The 19,700-nt window shown below is 41.1% G+C and overlaps 2 protein-coding genes across 2 annotated transcripts; both read left to right on the forward strand.

Annotated features, from left to right (window-relative positions):
- The first annotated feature begins 2,643 nt into the window (after positions 1-2,643).
- LOC123987588 (RNA-binding protein 15-like) lies at positions 2,644-11,517 on the forward strand. The gene has a single exon (XM_046076594.1). It carries the CDS (start codon positions 2,693-2,695, stop codon positions 5,387-5,389), a length of 2,697 nt encoding a protein of 898 aa, XP_045932550.1. The 5' UTR covers positions 2,644-2,692; the 3' UTR covers positions 5,390-11,517.
- A 2,201-nt stretch (positions 11,518-13,718) lies between these two features.
- LOC123986878 (chymosin-like) lies at positions 13,719-17,687 on the forward strand. Its single transcript, XM_046075295.1, is given in 10 exon segments — positions 13,719-13,774; positions 14,287-14,437; positions 14,515-14,632; positions 15,013-15,069; positions 15,072-15,130; positions 15,510-15,531; positions 15,647-15,752; positions 15,914-16,058; positions 16,129-16,227; positions 17,562-17,687. Coding segments are annotated over 10 exon segments (939 nt in total).
- Positions 17,688-19,700: the final 2,013 nt, after the last annotated feature.

Here is a 19,700-nt window from a genome sequence, read left to right on the forward strand (position 1 = left end):
ACGGGACGACCACCTCTGCCCCTGCTGTCGTGCAGGCTGTAATCCTACGCGTGGGAGCACCCTACATACATGCTTTAGCATTTTTTTCCTGTGTGTTGTCAATAATGACTATTAAAAAGCCTACACATCCACATATACCCCTCTGACTGCACAGATTGGTACAATGTGGATGATGGCTCAGGCTGCATCACAACTTGGCTTGTTGTGAAGTAATTACTGTAAGAAAAACAAGAGTTAGGGTTAACTGGGAAACCAACTCAAGGTCGCCTCTTAAACACATTTAATTCAAAATGATCTGAGGGGAAGGTCATCATGTGGCCAAATGGGGAGTCCTTAGGGTGTACATTATGTGTGTTATTGAGCTGATCCTGTGAATGGGAATGTAACAGGAAAGTTGGACTTTATATTGTAGAAGGTGGATTTCAGTATTATAGGGAGACTAGCTGCTATGGTAAGTAAGCTTTTAAGAATTGTGTAAAGGTTCAATGTGTTTGATTTGGACAATTTACATAACAAATTACTTTTTTTCACAGAATAACTGATATTACCATAAAACTTCCCAATTAGACGCCTGTCCCTTTTACTGGTCCTCTGTGGCTACACATTTTGACAAATAAAGGCAGGTCTCAATTAGACTCCTGGTCTGTTCTTAGGATGTATAATACATCTTGCCCACTAGAGCTAGTTCTAAGTTGTTAACAACGTGCATACAACTATAATAGTTTAAACTATTGTCAACATGTACATACTACATTGTACATCAGTTAGATTCTCCACAATTCAATTGTTCAGTTAATTTTATGGAACATTTCAAACTGATGATACACGGAGCAGCTTTTAAAGCAATGGTGCTGGGCAATGTTGCCATCAATCGTAATGAATAAAGATGCCCTTCCCCCACCACTCCGCCACCCGCCCCGCCGCTATCCGTTCTAAACATAGTCAGACTTGCCACCAGCAACATTGCTCAAAAAATTGCCTCGTGTATCATCAGCTTCAGACTTCCTGGTATGGTAAACAAGTGAGAAGAAAAAGCCTAAATTGTATACAAGTAATATTCATACAGGTTAAAATAAACAACTTGATTCTAGCTTGTTTCCCATCTTTGCTGAGCAGGAGATTTGTGCAAAAGGCATTAAAGGCCTGTCCCACAGGCAGGGTGAGTTCAGTGACGTAAGAAAATAAAAGCCCGGGCTATTAATTTAAGTTTTACAGAAACTTAGTTTGTTTCATTTTTGTTTGTTTTGAACAGCATAGAATCACATAGTTGGATGTTTTATATTTAAAGTTTAGTGGTTTCTCCATGTTTTATGCAGAGTAGTGATGGGACAATATCCAGTACAAATCTTCCAAGGAGACATACAGGACATAGAGACACACTGGCTGTGGTTTCTAAGTGTACACTTTCACTCCACTCCGGGCAGCCACTGAGGAGTCTCCTTACAGTCAATATACAGGATACAAAAGTTTTTGTCAGTGTGGACAGTTAGTGCTTTGTTTCAGTGATGAACTGCAGCTGAAGTGGTTGTTAGGAGGAACCTCTCTGCCTCCTGGTGGTAAAAACATGTTTGTTCAGTATCCAGCAGCCTGACCATGAGCATGACAGGAGTGCAGGAGCCACTCACACAATCTTCAGGTTCCAGACAAAAATATATCTATTATTCATTTATACACACAAATATACACACTGTGGCATTAAATACACCTACTTGCCTCATTATGTGGTTTATTTTGGATCTTTGCCATTCCTTAACACAAATTATATTTACATAAGTGTGAAAACTGTTCTTACATGAATAATACAAGAATCTTCAATGTTTTTTTCTCTGCATTGCTCCACACAACTACAATGTACCCTGTACACAAAATTGCAGTCTTGATTGTTTAGAGCTCCACAGCCAGTGGTAAAAAAAGTATTTAGATCCTTTACTTAAGTAAAGTAGCAATATCACACTGTAAAAAATACTCCACTACAATTAAAAACCTTGCATTCACAACCTTAAGTTAAAGTATTTAGGTATTATCAACAAAATGTACTCACATTATGCAGAAAAATGCTCATTCATTCATCACAACACTGTCCACAGCACTTTGGTTCATGCATCTTATTCTATCTGGTGCAGCTCCATCACAGTGCGAACACACTATAAACTTGTATTACACAGCTGGTCCCTGACAAGGCCCTAACCTGCTCCACCTCTTATGTCAGGTGCACAAATGCAAACAGCTTGTTAGATCCTAGCTCTAGACTACTTGCTCCAACAGTAGGCCCCTCCTCCACTTTAAATGTCTTCCTGCCATGCATTTGCTCAATCCACTGTCAGTGTCCTTACTTCAAGGACACCACAAATCGGCCTACTTTACCAGACAAATGTAGCCTATGTTATTCCAACTATGTTATTATGCTATCCCTACATGTAGGCTAAAAATCATACTGTATTTTAATAAATATTGATTCATTAAAGATTAGGCTAATTTAAAACACAAACTCGTGGGGTTTTTTTTGCTTCTCTTGTCTGTCACAATCGCTATTATTTTCTTATCAACTTCCTTCAGGCATGTACTTTGACCCCACCGCAGAGCCGCACCCATGTTTACAATAGGCGAACGGCCTTCCTGTTCGCATGAGTGACAGCCCGCTCAGCCAATCATCTTCTTCTACAGGCGCGTAGGCGTAACTTCCTGTACAGTAATGCAAGTTAGTCCAACATGGCGGTTATGTCGCTCGCTTGAGTGTAAAGTGTTAAACCGCGTAAAAGTTCAGATAGTTACGGTATATTGCATTGGCAGAGAGAGTATATTTACACACATTAGTGTCTGTCGACTGCACGTATCGGCTTTTTTGGAAATGAAGGGGAAGGAGCGATCGCCGGTGAAGAAACGCTCCCGAGCGCCAGTTGATAGCAGAGACCGAGGAGGGAGCAACCCGAGCGGCAAGAAGACCGGAGCGCTGCCGACGGTTGGCAGCAACAACGGTAACGGCTCTGCTCAGGGTGGCGCTTTATCCAGGAGAAGTTTACACATCGAGAAAAGAGAGATGAGGGATTCAGACGGACACAATTCATCCAGTCGGGCTGGTAGCGGTTACGACTACGGAGTGGTTTCGGTGAACAAGCCTTACGGTGGCGCTGACATCGCAGCGGAAACATCCAGGTCCGGTTCACGCAGCGATCCACGGCCTCCGTCAAATCCCGACAACGAGTACAAGACTCTCAAAATAAGCGGGCTGGGCTCTCAGCTGAACGACGAGGAAATAGAGGACGGGCTGTTTCACGAGTTCAAGAGGTTCGGGGACGTGAGTGTTAAAATAAGTCGAGAAAATGACGAGAGGGTGGCGTTTGTGAACTTCAGGAGGCCCGACGACGCCCGAGCGGCCAAACACGCCCGCGGCAAGCTGGTGCTGTACGACCGGCCTCTGAAAATCGAGACAGTCTACATGAACAGACGCAGAAGCCGCTCCCCTGTTTCAAAAGACAGTTTCCCCTCAGGACAGAGGCATCTCCACTCTCAGAGACCCCTGTCTCCCACTGGGGTGGGGTACAGAGACTACCGGTTACAGCAGCTGGCCCTGGGCCGACTCCCCCCTCCTCCTCCACCGCCTCACATAAGAGATCTGGAAAGAGACAGAGATTTTTCAATGTATGATGCCAGGACGAGACCCCCGTTCATCCCTGAGTGTGCTGTGTACCGCGAGGAGGACCTGCTTAGCCCCGAGGATGACCATAGGGCAAACAGGACTTTGTTTCTGGGCAATCTGGACGTAAGTGTGACGGAGAGTGACCTGAGGAGGGCGTTTGACAGGTTTGGCGTGATAACAGAGGTGGACATAAAGCGGGCAGTGAGAGGCCAGAGCAACACCTATGGATTCATAAAGTTTGAGAATCTTGACATGGCTCATCGTGCCAAAGTAGCGATGTCTGGGAAAGTGGTGGGCCACAACCCAATTAAAATCGGCTATGGTAAACCTACACCCACGACCAGGCTGTGGGTGGGGGGCCTGGGACCCTGGGTTCCACTCGCTGCACTGGCTAAGGAGTTTGACCGCTTTGGCACCATCAGGACTATAGACTACAGGAAAGGTGAGGCGTGGGCTTACATCCAGTATGAAAGTTTGGATGCTGCTCAGGCTGCATGTACTAACATGAGAGGCTTCCCTCTCGGTGGCCCCGACAGGAGACTGAGAGTAGACTTTGCAGACACAGAGCACCGCTACCAGCAGCAGCAGCAGCAGTACATGCAGCTTCCCCTCCCCCTGCCACACTATGACTTAGTTCCTGAGCCCTTTGCCCACCGCCTTACTGACTCGGTGAGAGTGAGAGAGAGGTCCCCTCCACTTCCTGCTCGCTTCAGAGACAGGGACCTGTACCCCAGTGCTGAATGGTCTGGCCTGGCTGTCCACGACAGGATGCGCGGGGCAGCCTTTGATCCCATAGATCGTCTGGAGAGGCGTTCCCGTGAGACCTGGTCAATAGAGCGTGAGCGTGAGTTCCAAAGCCGAGATCTAGGCCGCAAAAGGAGACATTTGGATGATGGCTGCCGACTGGATCATTCACCTGAGATTGGTGACTATGGTCTGCGGCGCCATGGCAACTCATTAGAGCTCAGCCCTGGAGGGAGCAGTCGAGACGGCGGACGCTATAGTGACCCTGAACGTCTGCCTCGCTCTGGCAGAACCTCCCCTGTCAGAGACCGCCAGGATGCTGGCTTTGGAGACAAGAGAAGAAAAACACTCAGCCCAGCTGAGCCAGGCTGCTCAGAGAAGGACCGCAAACGTAAAGCCAGTGACTCATCTAAGAGCCCAGCGAGAAAGGAGAATCGCTTAGGACATCCTTCCTCCAAATCTGGCCAGCAGTCTAAGCCGGCAGCTGGGGGACAGAAGCTGAGCCAGGCCTGGCAGGGCATCCTCCTGCTGAAGAACAGCAGCTTTCCCACTTCACTGCACTTGCTGGAGGGCGACATGTCGGTGGCTACCAGCCTGCTGGTGGAGGGCTCCACAGGGGGTCAAGTCTCCCAGCTGAAGATCAGTCAGCGCCTGCGCCTGGACCAGCCCAAGCTGGATGAAGTCTCTCGTCGCATCAAGGCCGCCGGCTCCGGCGGATACACCATCCTCCTGGCCGTGCCTGGGAAATCTGAAGATGGAGGGCTCCAGGACGCCAGCAGCTCCACCGAGAGACCCCTGAAGAACCTGGTATCCTACCTGAAGCATAAGGAGGCGGCCGGCATCATCAGCCTCCCTGTGGGGGGAAGCCGTGACAAGGACCACGGAGGAGTCCTTCACATTTTTCCCCCATGTGAGTTCTCACAGCAGTTCTTGGATGCCTCTGCTAAAGCTTTTGCCAAGTCAGAGGACGACTACATTTTGATGGTCATTATCAGAGGAGCATCATAAAAAAAGTGCAAATTATAAACGTCTGTTTGTTCCACTCATGAACTGTTAAACTGTGAGCTGTAAAAACAGGGAGAAGTAATGATAACCAAGCAGGGTGACAGGGTTCTCCCTAACCTGCATGGTAGCTTGTATCTCATCCTGCTGAGGTTTATAGAAATGAAACTCATCGAATTGAATTTTGATAAATTGATGGATTTGATTATTAATACAGGTGACATGCTTCTACTTTTTAGTTGTCAGATAAATGTACATTACATAAAGGGTACTCTGCTTACCGTAGTTCAGAGCAAGCTCCAGTTCTGTGAATCAGTACTTTGTGTTGCCTTATCTCATTTCATAAGATATTCCTGTCATACAGTGCCTGCCTTTAACAAAAAAAGAATCTAAGATCCAAAACGGTATTTTATCTGTACACAGCATAGATTTAACTGGTCAGTGTCAACAAGTTTGTAGTACTATAATGTTTGTACAGCAAACCTAAAGAATTCATTAAATCAAACACCTGTACATAGAGAATTTCTCTTGATTAAGGAAATATATCTTTTTGCTCTATAGCGTATTCAAGATGTGCATCTGTATTACTTTTTTGCTGACTTAAGTAAACATTTTGAATACTTCCTAATTAAACGTTTCGTTATGATAGCTTTTCTATTTTTGTCAGTTTTGGCCAGTCCTGCTAAAGACAATTGTGGAAAAAAAATAATTCTCATGAAACAAAACCATTGTATTAGTCCTGATATCTGGCCTTGTGGACTATTTCTTCATAATTTACTTTTGGCTATGATAAATAGAGATGTAAGGGTTAAAGTATAATATCATTGCTCCTTTCTGAGCCACATCTGGAGGTTTTGAGACATTACAGTTTTTCCGATGTGTTTTCCAGAACTTGTATGTTGGGGTGGACACAAGCTGCAGGCACCTGCACATTATAATGCAGTTCAGTACAATAACCCAGCGAAGCATACTGCCTTCATGAAGCTAATCATGTTTAGTTTGTTGTTGAAATGATGTTCAAGAGGAGGTTTTAAGCTCTGTGTTTCTTTGTGACCCCAGGGTGTTGTATTGAACTACATTATCTTACAATCTAAATATTCAGGGCTGCAACATTTCATTATTCATTGATCAAGCCACTGGTTCTGTTCTTGATTGATCGGTCGAATCATTTGTTCTGTAGAACATCAGAAAATAGAGAAAGATAACCATATTTTTCTACGGCAATGTTTTCAAGCCCAAGGTGATGTCTTCACATGGCTTTGGTCCTACCAGCAGCCCCAAACCCAAAGATATTCAGTGTACTGTGATGTAAGAGAATGTTTGGCACTTTTTTGACTAATTGATTAACTAGTTATCAAAATTGTTGCTTAGAAATTATCTGTCAGTTGACTAATCATTTGAGCTCTAAATGTTATTACCATGGAGTTGACTCAACTCCCCTTGACCTCAAATCTGTGGGTGTTTTGTTTGGAATGGGGTTTGATTATACAGGGTTGCTTTTGTGTCCACTCCTTTTTATATTGTTGCCATCACGTTCAATTAGACTGAACAGTAATTGGTTGATTCAATTTATCACTTTTATTTTTCTCATGTTATAATCCACAAAGTATAATAACTACCCCAACAAAGCATATGTACTGTAAAAAAAAAAAAAAGAAAAGGAAAAAAAAGATGATGCAACTTACAAGCTATATGTAGGCCGTGCACATCTCTAATAACTGATCAGGAATCTATCCAAAACATTGCTACGCTATCAGTGGACTTTTGTGATTTAAAAAAAACCTCTGAATGAATCAGAGGACAGGAGGCCGCTCTCCAGTGGCCTTAAACACCACCTTCTGAAAAGACTGTTAATGATCGTTTTCATGCTTGATTTTATTTGTTTCAAATGGGGGGGGGGGGGAAAGAATTGTATACTCAGGATATCTGGAGAGAGAAAAGGAGAACATCAGTGCTCATGGGCCTAAAGAAGTTTACCTGTCAAAAAAAAAACACAAAGTGCAACATGCACTTGATTTTGTCTCAATAAATTTACTCTTTCGTGGGAAACACGAGTGCCTTGGAAGACAACTGTTGTGACCTTTTCTGTTCTTGGAATTGTCTATCAAACTCTCACGGCTTTATCGCTTTGACAGCAGGAGCCTTCCCGGCAGAAAGGAGAGGAAGTGTGAGAGTCCAGGGAGGTCAGCCTCTCAGTTCTGTGTTTGCTATTTATTGAAGATCACTTGTTGAATGAACTCTTTTGTGAAGAGCCTTTCATGTGACCTTCATTCAGATTGAAATTTGTCCGTACTAGAATACTGTTTTCAGCCTGTCTGCGAAGGCAAATCTAGAGTCACTGTGTCTCTTCAGATATGTGGCTTTCCCCTCAGTCGCCTCCGGCCTGTATGACTGGAGGTGAGGCTGAGAACTCGCCAAGTTCTGTCAAAATGGCCAGGGTCGTCTCCATCTGAAAGCCTCTTGGCGGAGGCACAGCAGCATTTGAAGGCCCCCCCTGTCTTCTGTCTCATCCGGCCCCAGCAGCACACAGAGTATTGGTTCAGCGTCTGCAGGAGCAGTGTTCATGTGTGTAGTTGCTTATTGTTCTTGCATTGGAGTTTTGAAAAAGATCTCTGTTCTGGGGCCAGACTTCAAAACATCTCATCCCGTGTCGGGGAGGGGGGGGGAAGAAAAGGTTGAGACGGTGAGACAGCATCTGCTTTATTTGCCAAAAAAATGGAAAGGAAACGCAACAGAAGAGAAACCATTGCCGTTACAGGGAATCCTAATCTTTTAGTTGATGTGTTGGTCTGATTTACACACTTAAAAAAGAAAAGATTCTGTGCCAAAACTGCATGTGAAAGCGAAGTGAAGAGTTTCCTGCTATGAGTCAGAAGCTGCTGCAGGATGTGTATCATCAAGACGGTGCTGTTCCTGCCCACTGCTGCTTCATCTCCAAACTAAAGGGACGTGAGCAGCTTCCCTGCAACTTCGGGCGTCCAAAACCTGCCGCGGCATGGGATTCAAGGTGTCCTGGAGCTGAAACAGGTTTGAGTCTCACCCCGGCTGCACCTGGTCCCGCTCCACAGGTAAAGTATTAAGATGGCCTAAACTACTGACCAGGGTATGTATTAAAATGTTTAAGCCCACTGCAAACACATCAGGCCCAGTTGCTGGTTAAAAAATAACAAATTACTAAAATTTAATGATACTGAAGTAAACTGCTTTTAGTTGACATAGAGATGCTGATTTAAAAATCCATGAGGTCTTAGTTTGTCATGTTGAACAAATATCCTGTTAGTGTCTTTCAGTCAGCGCTGCTGAGTGCCAGCTTACTGTGGGACTACTGTTCCCTTTTGTCTTTTGACACTTTTCTACTTGTCAGATTAGAAATAATTTAGCAGTGTTGGTCCCAAATGCACCGGCAAATCACACAGCCACTGCTGTAAATCTGTGGAAGAAGTACTCCGATTCTTTAGCTGCAGCTATGTATAAAATACACTTAAAGGTTTTTTCATTTTGTTGATAATTTACTTTACTTGAGTATTTCTGTATTGTGAGATTTCCCATTTCACTGAAGTAAATAATAAGGTAAAAGGGGCACTATCACAATGTAGAAATACTCAAAGTAAAGTAAGTGGGCGAGCAATTTATTAGCAAAATGTACTGTAAAATACAAAACAGCCCATTTCAGTATATTTTATTAGAGGATCATATGTTTTGTTTCATCTTAATCTGCAAAGTAACCAGCAACTAGGGCTGAACAATTAATCAAAATGTTATCGAAATGGAAATATGACCTAATGCAATATTCAAATCACAGGAGGCAAAATGTGTTACAATACCATTTTAAATGAAATATTGTCTACAGACATGTCCTGGCCTACATATCATATTCTACAGACTTAAGAAAACACATTTGTTTGGTACAGATCCCTGCAAGAATCACATAGTAAACATTAAAATATGTTTTTCAGTTAACATGAATAATTATGTGAAAATGATCATTCCCTCCAATATTGCAAATTATATTGCAAATGCAAAATCGATCAAAACAATCACTATTAGATATTCTTTTCAAAAAAATATACAGCCCTACCAGCAAATAAAGTGGTCAGATAAATGTGGTGAAGTAAAACGTAATATTCCCCGTGAAATGTAAAGTATAAAGAAGCATAAATTGAGAATACTCAAGTAAGTTACCTCAAAATTTTACTTTAGTACAGTACTTTGGTAAACATATATATTTATCTTCCACCACTGCAAAAAAATGTTAATTATCCTCAATTAGGACATCATGTGCCCAATGTGAGAAATCTGCATTAGTAATCAGGAACAAATAGAAGATGGTTAATGGAATATTTCTTTAAACATGCATCTACTGCATCTGCACATAACTGTATTTTCTTTTCTACTGTGTCCAACTCAGGTAGCTTTTGATAGTTTAAGATGAGCTATTTCAATTTATGAAAATGGATGAAATGAGTGTTGAATGCTCTTATTTGCACTGAGGGAAGGGGGATGCGATGAAAAGATAAGGTAAAAGCTTTTTGTAATGTCCAAGGTTTTGGATGACCGGGTATCACTCATCAGTTGGAGCACACAGTGGAAAATCCTCCTCGGGGTTAGTGAAAGTGGTATCATTGATCACACAGTTGTAGGTCAGATATGTAAACTTTGTGCTAAGATGACAAATTTAGAGTTTTGTTTATAAAAACAAAATGGCTGGTGTAATTAATTTGATTACAGATCTTAGGTGGCTGACATAAATAGTAAGTGTGTGTTTACTGTATTTGAGGGGGTGTTGAGAACTTGAATTACACGATTTCTGCAGTGTGATTGTGAAAAGGGAAATGTCACTGACAGTTCAGACCGTAGTTATACAATAAACCGACCCCTACATGAAGCTAAAAACTTTGAACAGGAGGTCTTTCAAAGAAGTTTCAGTTCATTCCTATAAGCTATATGAGGCATAGGTGTCATTTACACTGGGGACACGTCCCCATCCCTTTTTGAAATGGCTCATTTTGTCCCCATCACCTTTTGAAAGTATTTGTTAAAATAGTTCTGATAAATTGCTTGTAACAAGAAATGTTAAATAACAAATGAGAATGTTTTGAGAAAGGTTTATTTGCACAATAAGAAACATGCAATGCAATTTAAATATATATAATAAGTTCCTGATTAGGACATTATATTACATTATATTTTTATATTTTGTATTGTCACCTCACACCTGAATTTTGTGTTTCCATTTATATATATATATATATATATATGACATTTCAACCACGAATTGGTCCGGAAAATGTGTCCAGAATGCAGGAAATTAAGTGTTTAAGGCTAAATCTGGACCTGGGACCCCCAGACCCCCCAAATCATACATCACAGTAGTGAAAATTTATTCACGTTTCGGGAGCAAGAGTTTCACTGCACCCCTTAAATGTCCCCACCACTTTTAAGCACAAAGTGCCCTTGGGACGAGGGTTTGGCAACAAAGCCAGCATCTGATTTTATCCTCCAGCCATAACAAATTCAAGGATGTTGTTGTTGTGTTTCAGAAAGAGTGCTGCCTGTGAATCTGACAGAAAGCTGTCAATGAACCAGAGTTTAGATGTTTGAAACAGAGGATTTAATTGCAGCACATATTCGCAGCGTACGCTGTTACTGTGAGTTTGTATTATTAGTGTGATGAGGAAAACTGGGTACACTTTAACGCATTTGATCACTTTTTTAAAGAATCTCTTGATCCTGTATAAAGTCTGTTTCAGAAAATGTCTTCACTTTTTTACTGCTAATTTTTTATGAACTGTAACCAAACGGTGCCTAAACATTTTTTTGAACATGAGCTGGTCATAATTAAAGTGTTGAGTATTTCAGGTTGTCACCTCAGTGTGGAGGCAAGTGAGAGGAAACTCTTCTCTGTCTGTCCTCTTTGAAAAGACTGCAGTGTGACCGATTGAGCTCTGTAGAGCTTCACTGAACTCTGACGTTATGAGTGCATGTTGAATTCATCAGGAGGAGGAAGCATTCCTTGGTGAGTACAATTTAAAATAGTTTAAAAATGTGCACCTCTCCTATTTATACCTTCAGTGTTTTATATTGATGATGTAAACTTGCATTTGATTTGTGCTTGAATAAAGACTTGAAACACATTCTGACATTGTGTCTTTTTTTATTTTTTATCCTGCTTCGGTGAAAATGTGTGTTTACAGATTTGGAAATGACAGGATGTATTTGTCTGTTCTGGTTGATAGACCCTCAGTCCTCTATGGGGCAGGGGTGGGATGGACCAGAGAACAGAAGAGGGGGGAATGATACAGTGTCAGTATTTCTTTCTAACTAATGCGATAAGTTTATCCAGTTGATTTATGATGACGGAGAAGACAGGTGAGGTATTTATAATGAGACATTAATCTTCTTTCACACTTATGTCAATAGCATTAGGCCTACAGGCTTTTAAAATAACTCAAATTAAAGAGTAAACACTACTATATGGAGCAGAGGACCTTTAAAGTTGATGTATTTAATAATACTTGAAAATTTTTTATATGTATGTACTCAGTAGATGGGAAAAGTCAACAGAAACTGATTCACAGTCTGGGAAAGGTCAGACCTCATCTGGCTTTCACTGCCTATAAAATGGACTACTACTACAAATGAAGAGAGCACTTTTCAAGCCCTAACTGTGTGCTGAAGTGAACTTGATGTTGTACATTGCAAATGTCAAAGCCTGATGCAGGGAGTGGTTTTATGTTCAATCAAATATATTTGCATTAAAAGTCTCCCCACCACCTGAATCTAGGAGACAGAACTGGATTTCCAAACTGATTGATCCATCCTCTAACACCAGATAACTAAATCAAATAATTTAATTAGATGTAGAAGGTGTGTTTTCATCAGTAAGGTTTATAAGTAATAATGTTAAACAGGCCTGTAAGCTTTATATAAAAAAATGCTGTATATAGGTGCATTTAAAAATATGAATTTGAAACTTTCATATATTCTTATTTAATTACACTAAAGTGAAATATTTTAAGCCTTTTTGTTTTAATCTATGTGATTATAGCTTACAGCTCATGGAAATCAAAAATCCAATATCTCAAAATATTAAAAAATCTCTCAGTCTGGTTCAGTACACACAGCCACAACCATGGGGAGCTGTCCAGAAAAAATCACAGTTGCCGAGTCTAGAGGAAGAGTGGAGAGGCACAGAATCCAAGTTACCCAAGTGATCCATATTTTCAAGAGGAAATTGAGAGACGCCAGACCAACAATACCAACAAGCTGAAGGCCGCTGTCAAAGCAATCTGGGCTTTCATAACTCCTCAGCAGTGCTATGAGCTGATAGCCTCCATGCCACGCTGCACTGATGCAGTAATTCCTGCAAAAGTAGCTATGACCAAGTACTGAGTGCATAAATGAACATACTTTTCAGAAGGTTGACATTTCTGTATTATAATAGTCTAATATTTTGAGATTATAGTTTTTTATTTTCATAAACTGTAAGCCATAATAATCTTTATGTGTAATGAATCTAGACTTTTTTGACTTAAATTGCAGAAAGTAATTAAAAACAAACTTTTCCACAATATTCTATTCTGTTAAATTGCATTTTGGCATCATTTACCACCTGTACTGTAAAATAATGTATTTCAAATGTTAATGTAGTTTGAGGCTTAAGAATTTTTTATTATACAGTTACTTTGGATAAATGATTAACAGGAGTTAGAAACGGTCAATAGAAAAGGTGAAACACATTATTTAGCATTTTATATTCCACGATCTCTTAACACATGAGTGTTTATTTTATTACAGCAGCGTTGACATTTGATGCTGATTTCTGGCCTAAGTTTACTTTGAATAAAGAGCTGAGTAAACTTGTTATATTCTTATATTCTTAATTGGTTGATTGAATTAGATTAAAGGTTATTAGGAATAAAATACTCTCAGTACGTCTGTAAAGTGGTTTCTTATCAGTTCAGTTGTTGTAAGTGTTACAGTGAAAAAAGAAGGCAGGCTAGTTTTGACCTCCATACATAAAAACACCACCTGCTCTTGTGAATGAGATCATTGGGTCACTTTGGAAGTAAATGTAAATGCTCTGTACTTGTATAGCGCCTTTCTAGTCTTTTCGACCACTCAAAGCGCTTTTTACACCAGTCATACACATTCATACACTGACACTGACGGAAACTAACATTCACACACTGGCCGCCAGGGGCAAATCGGGGTTCAGTATCTTGCCCAAGGACACTTCGACACGCAACCAGGGGGAGCCGGGGATTGAACCGCCGACCTTCCGATTAACGGCCAACCCGCTCTACCTCCTGAGCCACAGCCACCCCGTTAAGTAATGATGTCTCTCTTTGTGTTGGTGGCCTTTCTGGCTGTGTCACGGGGTCTTCTCAGGTAAGATACACAACAAACTTACACTTACTCGTGATAAAATACGGTGTTTATAAAATAAGGGTGTTTATCACAGTGTCGATAGCTACAAAACTTCAAACAGTTTGATCCAATGGTGAAATTCAGAGTCACTCTCTTCTTACATCTGACATGTAATTAGGCATGTGTGCACGAAGCAGGTTTTGAATTTCGGTGGTCACATTGTCACCCTACTACCGGAGAGCGACCAGAATAGCCAGTATGTTTTTTGCTCAGTGCTCTGAAAATTTTGTGTTGTAGGATGTATTAAATATCGAAACTAAGGGACCTCAAGCAGTTCTTTTCAGATGCTTCCTGAACAATGACACTTTTTATAAGAGAACAACACATCAAGCAGTCAGCTGGTAGAGTAGGTTGTCCACTAATCGTAGGTGGTTTGATCCCCGGCCATCATTGGGTATATGTAAATGCACCAACCCTCTGAGATGCCTCTGCAGTGTTTACGAGGTGCTAATGGGGCCGGTTTGTCTGTTCAGGATTCCCCTGATGAGAGGGAAGTCTGCCAGGCAGCTGCTGGAGGAGAGAGGCCTGTTTGAAGAGTACAGGAGGAGGTTTCCATACGACCCTGCAGAAAGGTTTCTCCCCAGGAACGAGCAGAGTGCAGTGCCCATGACCTTTGACCCAGATGTGAGTAGCATGCAGCCACTGCATACTCTGCCCTGTGCAATACATCCTCTAACTAAGTGATCTTATTTTGGACAAAGATAACATACTATGGAGAGATTGGCGTTGGGTCTCCACTTCAGGTCTTTAAGGTTCTCTTTGACACCGGCTCCTCTGACCTGTGGGTTCCCTCCTTCAGTTGCACCAGCTCTTCTTGCGGTGAGTATAATAGTAACGTAGTGCTGATCCAGCACATGTAACAGGCCACCAATCTATTTATTATTTCTTTTTCAACCAAAAATGCTAAACATTTGCTGGTTCCAACTTCTTGAATACGAGGATTTGAGGCTTCCTTTGTCATAGATTATTGTAAAGTTTATATGTCCTGGTTTTAGACTGTTGGTCGGATATAAACAAGCAAATTTGAATATGTCACTTTCTCTCTGGGAAATTATAAAAAACAATTTTTTGGAAAATTACAATATTCCTGAGAGTATGTGCATATTCGTATGTAACAAAGGGTGTCTTTGAATATGAAGCAAAAATTAACAAAATGTACTCTCCTCTGCTGCTTTACCTCTCTCTTTGTCTGAAACTAGACGATTACGCAAAGTTCTACAGCTCAGCATCCTCCACTTTTCAGGCCGGCACAAAGCCTTTTACATCGGCTATGACAGTGGATTTGTAGCAGGGAGTACTGGATATGATAATATAAAGGTGAGGACAACATTAATTTTGTATTCTTGACCAGCGGCTGACCAGTCGTGAAAAGTGCTTTTACTCAAGTACTGTACTACAGTACAATTTTGATGTACTTATACTTAACTTAATTCCATTTCATGCAATGTTATACTTCTACTCCACTCAGAACTCAGAGAGAAATGTTAATTTTAATTCTTTTTACTTCACTACACATTTAAATGTCTATGAGTTTTTATGAGGTATCCTAAACTTCTCGAACGGTTTCTTCAAAGTAACTAAAGTAAAGTGACAAAAATGCAAAGATTAGACAAAAGTACCAAAAAAATAAGTACACAGCTGTTTATCAGAACTTTTTCTTCTTTCCTCTCTGATCAATCATCTCATGACCCCTCAGATTTATCTTGCAATCCTTCAGAGTGGGCTGACCCTTATGTTGGGAACCACTGGACTGAAGTACCAACTTTTCATAGTTGTGGTTAAATGGTTAAAACTTGCTCCACCTTGGCCGCTACTTATGCGCTGATGTATTAGTAAGCATGTTAAGTCTGGGAGGAAGAGATTACTCTTATTACACTGGAAGCATACACTGGATCCCCCTGTTTCGCACCACTAACTTTTGGAACGTCCTAATACAAAGGTACTTTCCTATTTTTCAATAGATTTAAATGTCCACTTTGTGTCTTAAACATTGCAGCCACTTCATAATTGACAATTTCTGGAGGTCTTCTTCTATTCATCACCTATGATCTTTGTAATCAATGCATTTCTGTTGATGCTTCCTTTATTTTTATGTTGCAGCATCAACATCAATGGGAACACTGTTGCGTGCTCTGCAGGTTGTGAAGCAATAGTGGACTCTGGTGCTTCTGAAATCCTCAGCCCTGGCCAAGATATTAACAACATCAATGGTTGGTTGGGAGCCTCTTCAGATCAGTATGGTGATGTTAGTGTTTTATTTTTAGTAAGTATAATGTTAAATGCCGTTTAAAAAAAGGCTGTTGGCTCTGTTGCAGGCTGTTGTGAACTGCAGCAACACAAATCTCCTGCCAGACACTGTGTTCAACATCAGTGGCTACAGCTTCGCTCTCTCTCTATCAGCCTATGTCATGAAGGTTTGTGTTTCAAGCTCAGAGTGATGTATGGTGCTACTTTTTAAGGCATACTTAAAGAATTAATAGTTGTAAGTAATGGCTTTATCAATGATAATAAATCCTTTATTAAGCCATAAATCCTTCAAGCCATTGTTAGAGCAATGTTTGCTTTATAGAGCATGAATGATTCATTAATATGAGTGTTGAGTGTTGAGGGCTGAAGAAGCTTCAGAGAGAACCAAGTCCAGCTGCCTTTGATTCAACCCTCCTTGGATATTAACATGGCAACGTTTGGGGTGTGGAAATGATTTTGGGTAATGTATATCCTCCACCAGTATAACTTCGTCTTTTTAGCTCTTTAATTCATCAGGACGACCCCTACAACGAACAGTCCAACCTTCTAAAAAGCTAATGAATTAAAAAGTTAGCTAAAAGACAAATACCAGCCCAAAAGATTTTTCTCAACCTGACAACCCAAATGTTGTCTTTGGAAATGCTTTGAATGATTTATGGCTTAATAAATAAAAATCTGAATCAACTTCAAGTACATGCACGCATACTGACACATACTCGAAGCTGATTCTGATCAGTATCAGAAAATCAGTAGATCTCAACATGCAGTGCAGAGAACAATGTTGCAGGATAATAATGATACAGACACAGATGAACAGAAATGTCAACCTAAACAAATATAAGCAAATGTAAACATACAGGAGGTATAGCTTTTACACACAGGCAAGTAACACCTGTATAAAATGTCAAGATGAATACAACAGTCCTGCAATAAATACTACCTTCATGAAGGTTAAAATCTAATAATAAATAATAACTTGAATAATAATCCGTTTTGTATTATGTGACAATGACAGGTGTTTATATTTTTTCATATTGTATCATTGAGGCTAGGCTAAATAGAAAACTACATCCTCCAAAAGGACACAGTTGAATAACCAGCCTCTCTAAAACAGCCTCAACACAAACTGAAAGCTTCATGCATGGAGGATTTATTGCAGGACTGTTGTATTTGACTGCATTAGTTTTAGGTGTACATAATAAACTGGCAACTGAGTGGATGTACAGGCTTGTTGTACACGGTAGTGCAAAGAATGCTGGAACAAATGAAGCTTACTTTATTTACAGAGGTGGTTGTATGTGCATATACTGAGAATATTATTTAAAATGATTTATAAATTATTTCAATCTGGAAATGACCTATTAAGCATTAATAGGCATTAGCTGCAACATATAAACTCTCAGTGTATGCCATATTAGAAAGTGGTTCCAATAAGTAAGTCAGACAATCACCTCTGAGGTGAGTAAGCTATTCGGTCATGCTGTCTGTCCTCTCTCCTCAGTCTGCCTCTGGGTGCAGAACAGGGTTTGCACCTGGAACGTGGATCCTGGGTGAGGTCTTCATGCGGCAGTTCTACACAGCCTTTGACGTCAGCAACAACAGGGTGGGCTTTGCTCAGGCTGTGTGAATACATGCGGAGAACTGGGTCAGTTTTAAATGATAGTAGCATGAGATATTTAGAAAGTAATTTACTTCATTTTGACTAAAATAAACATTGCTCTTCAGACCTTGAAGACAGCACGTCTTTGTTGTAAAAAAGGAATTCAAATGCCTGGTATGTCTTCCTAGAATATATACACTCACCTAAAGGACTTTACTTGGATTTTCAAGCACAACCATTTCTAGGGTTTACAAAGAATGGTGTGAAAAGGGAAAAACATCCAGTATGCGGCAGTCCTGTGGGCGAAAATGCCTTGTTGACGCTAGAGGTCCGAGGAGAATGGGCCGACTGATTCAAGCTGATAGAAGAGCAACTTTGTCTGAAATAACCACTCGTTACAACCGAGGTATGCAGCAAAGCATTTGTGAAGCCACAACACGCACAACCTTGAGGCGGATGGGCTACAACAGCAGAAGACCCCACCGGGTACCACTCATCTCCACTACAAATAGGAAAAAGAGGCTACAATTTGCAAGAGCTCACCAAAATTGGACAGTTGAAGACTAGAAAAATGTTGCCTGGTCTGATGAGTCTCGATTTCTGTTGAGACATTCAGATGGTAGAGTCAGAATTTGGCGTAAACAGAATGAGAACATGGATCCATCATGCCTTGTTACCACTGTGCAGGCTGCTGCTGGTGGTGGTGGTGGTGTAATGGTGTGGGGGATGTTTTCTTGGCACGCTTTAGGCCCCTTAGTGCCAATTTTGCATCGTTTAAATGCCACGGCCTACCTGAGCATTGTTTCTGACCATGTCCATCCATTTATGGCCACCATGTACCCATCCTCTGATGGCTACTTCCAGCAGGATAATGCACCATGTCACAAAGCTCGAATCATTTCAAATTGGTTTCTTGAACATGACAATGAGTTCACTGTACTAAAATGGCCCCCACAGTCACCAGATCTCAACCCAATAGAGCATCTTTGGGATGTGGTGGAACGGGAGCTTCGTGCCCTGGATGTGCATCCCACAAATCTCCAACTGCAAGATGCTATCCTATCAATATGGGCCAACATTTCTAAAGAATGCTTTCAGCACCTTGTTGAATCAATGCCACGTAGAATTAAGGCAGTTCTGAAGGCGAGAGGGGGTCAAACACAGTATTAGTATGGTGTTCCTAATAATCCTTTAGGTGAGTGTACTGTAAAGGTGAAAATCAACCCAAATGTTTTACTCTGATACGGATATGTGTTGTGGGGGCCACTAGGTGGCAGAGGAGTCACTGAGCTGCACATTCAGTCACTTCACCATTCATGTGATTCTCCTGGGAGGGGCTTGAGGAGAGGATGAGTCATCTTACTTAGAATTCAGTCTCTAAAACACAGAACTAAATGCCAGTCATTCATTGTCAACAGGCGCTGGCTTACACTCATGCCATCTGTGTCAGTGAGCTGAGATTTTCTTTAGGCTGCTGCATTTGTTCTAATTATAATCTGTGATTTAATATCCAACAGGGGTGCGTCATTCAGCTCTTTTCCATTTAAACGCGCATCGGCACACAGATGATCCATCATTAACCCTGTCATACCTTCTATGAACACACTTTATTCCATTTAACCTTGTAGTAATTAAAGACTACTCTGAATTTAATAATGGTTAAGTCTAGTTACACACAGTAACTCGGCTGGTAAATATGGTAACAGGAGACAGCAGCAAATGAAGCAGGGAGCATGGACATCCCTGCAGACCTCTTCAATCATTCATCCTGCAGAGGGGTTGCAGGACAGCAGGTGAGGTTTCACACTGCAGCATCTGTCAGACAGATGGACCAACATCTATACAAAACATTAACTCCTTTAAACAATGTCACATGAAGAAATGGAGGCAGCATGTTACACGCAGTGATTATGCTACACATAACTACACAACATCAAGATAAAGGAAGTTTTTCCATGCCTCATTCGCCTAGTGCTTGCTCTTGGTGGGAATTGTTGGGCTTCTGTAAATAACATCATAGAGTATGGTCTAGACCTGCTC

Source organism: Micropterus dolomieu, linkage group LG18 (genome assembly GCF_021292245.1).
Source record: "Micropterus dolomieu isolate WLL.071019.BEF.003 ecotype Adirondacks linkage group LG18, ASM2129224v1, whole genome shotgun sequence".
In the NCBI taxonomy this organism is placed as follows: Eukaryota; Metazoa; Chordata; class Actinopteri; order Centrarchiformes; family Centrarchidae; genus Micropterus; species Micropterus dolomieu.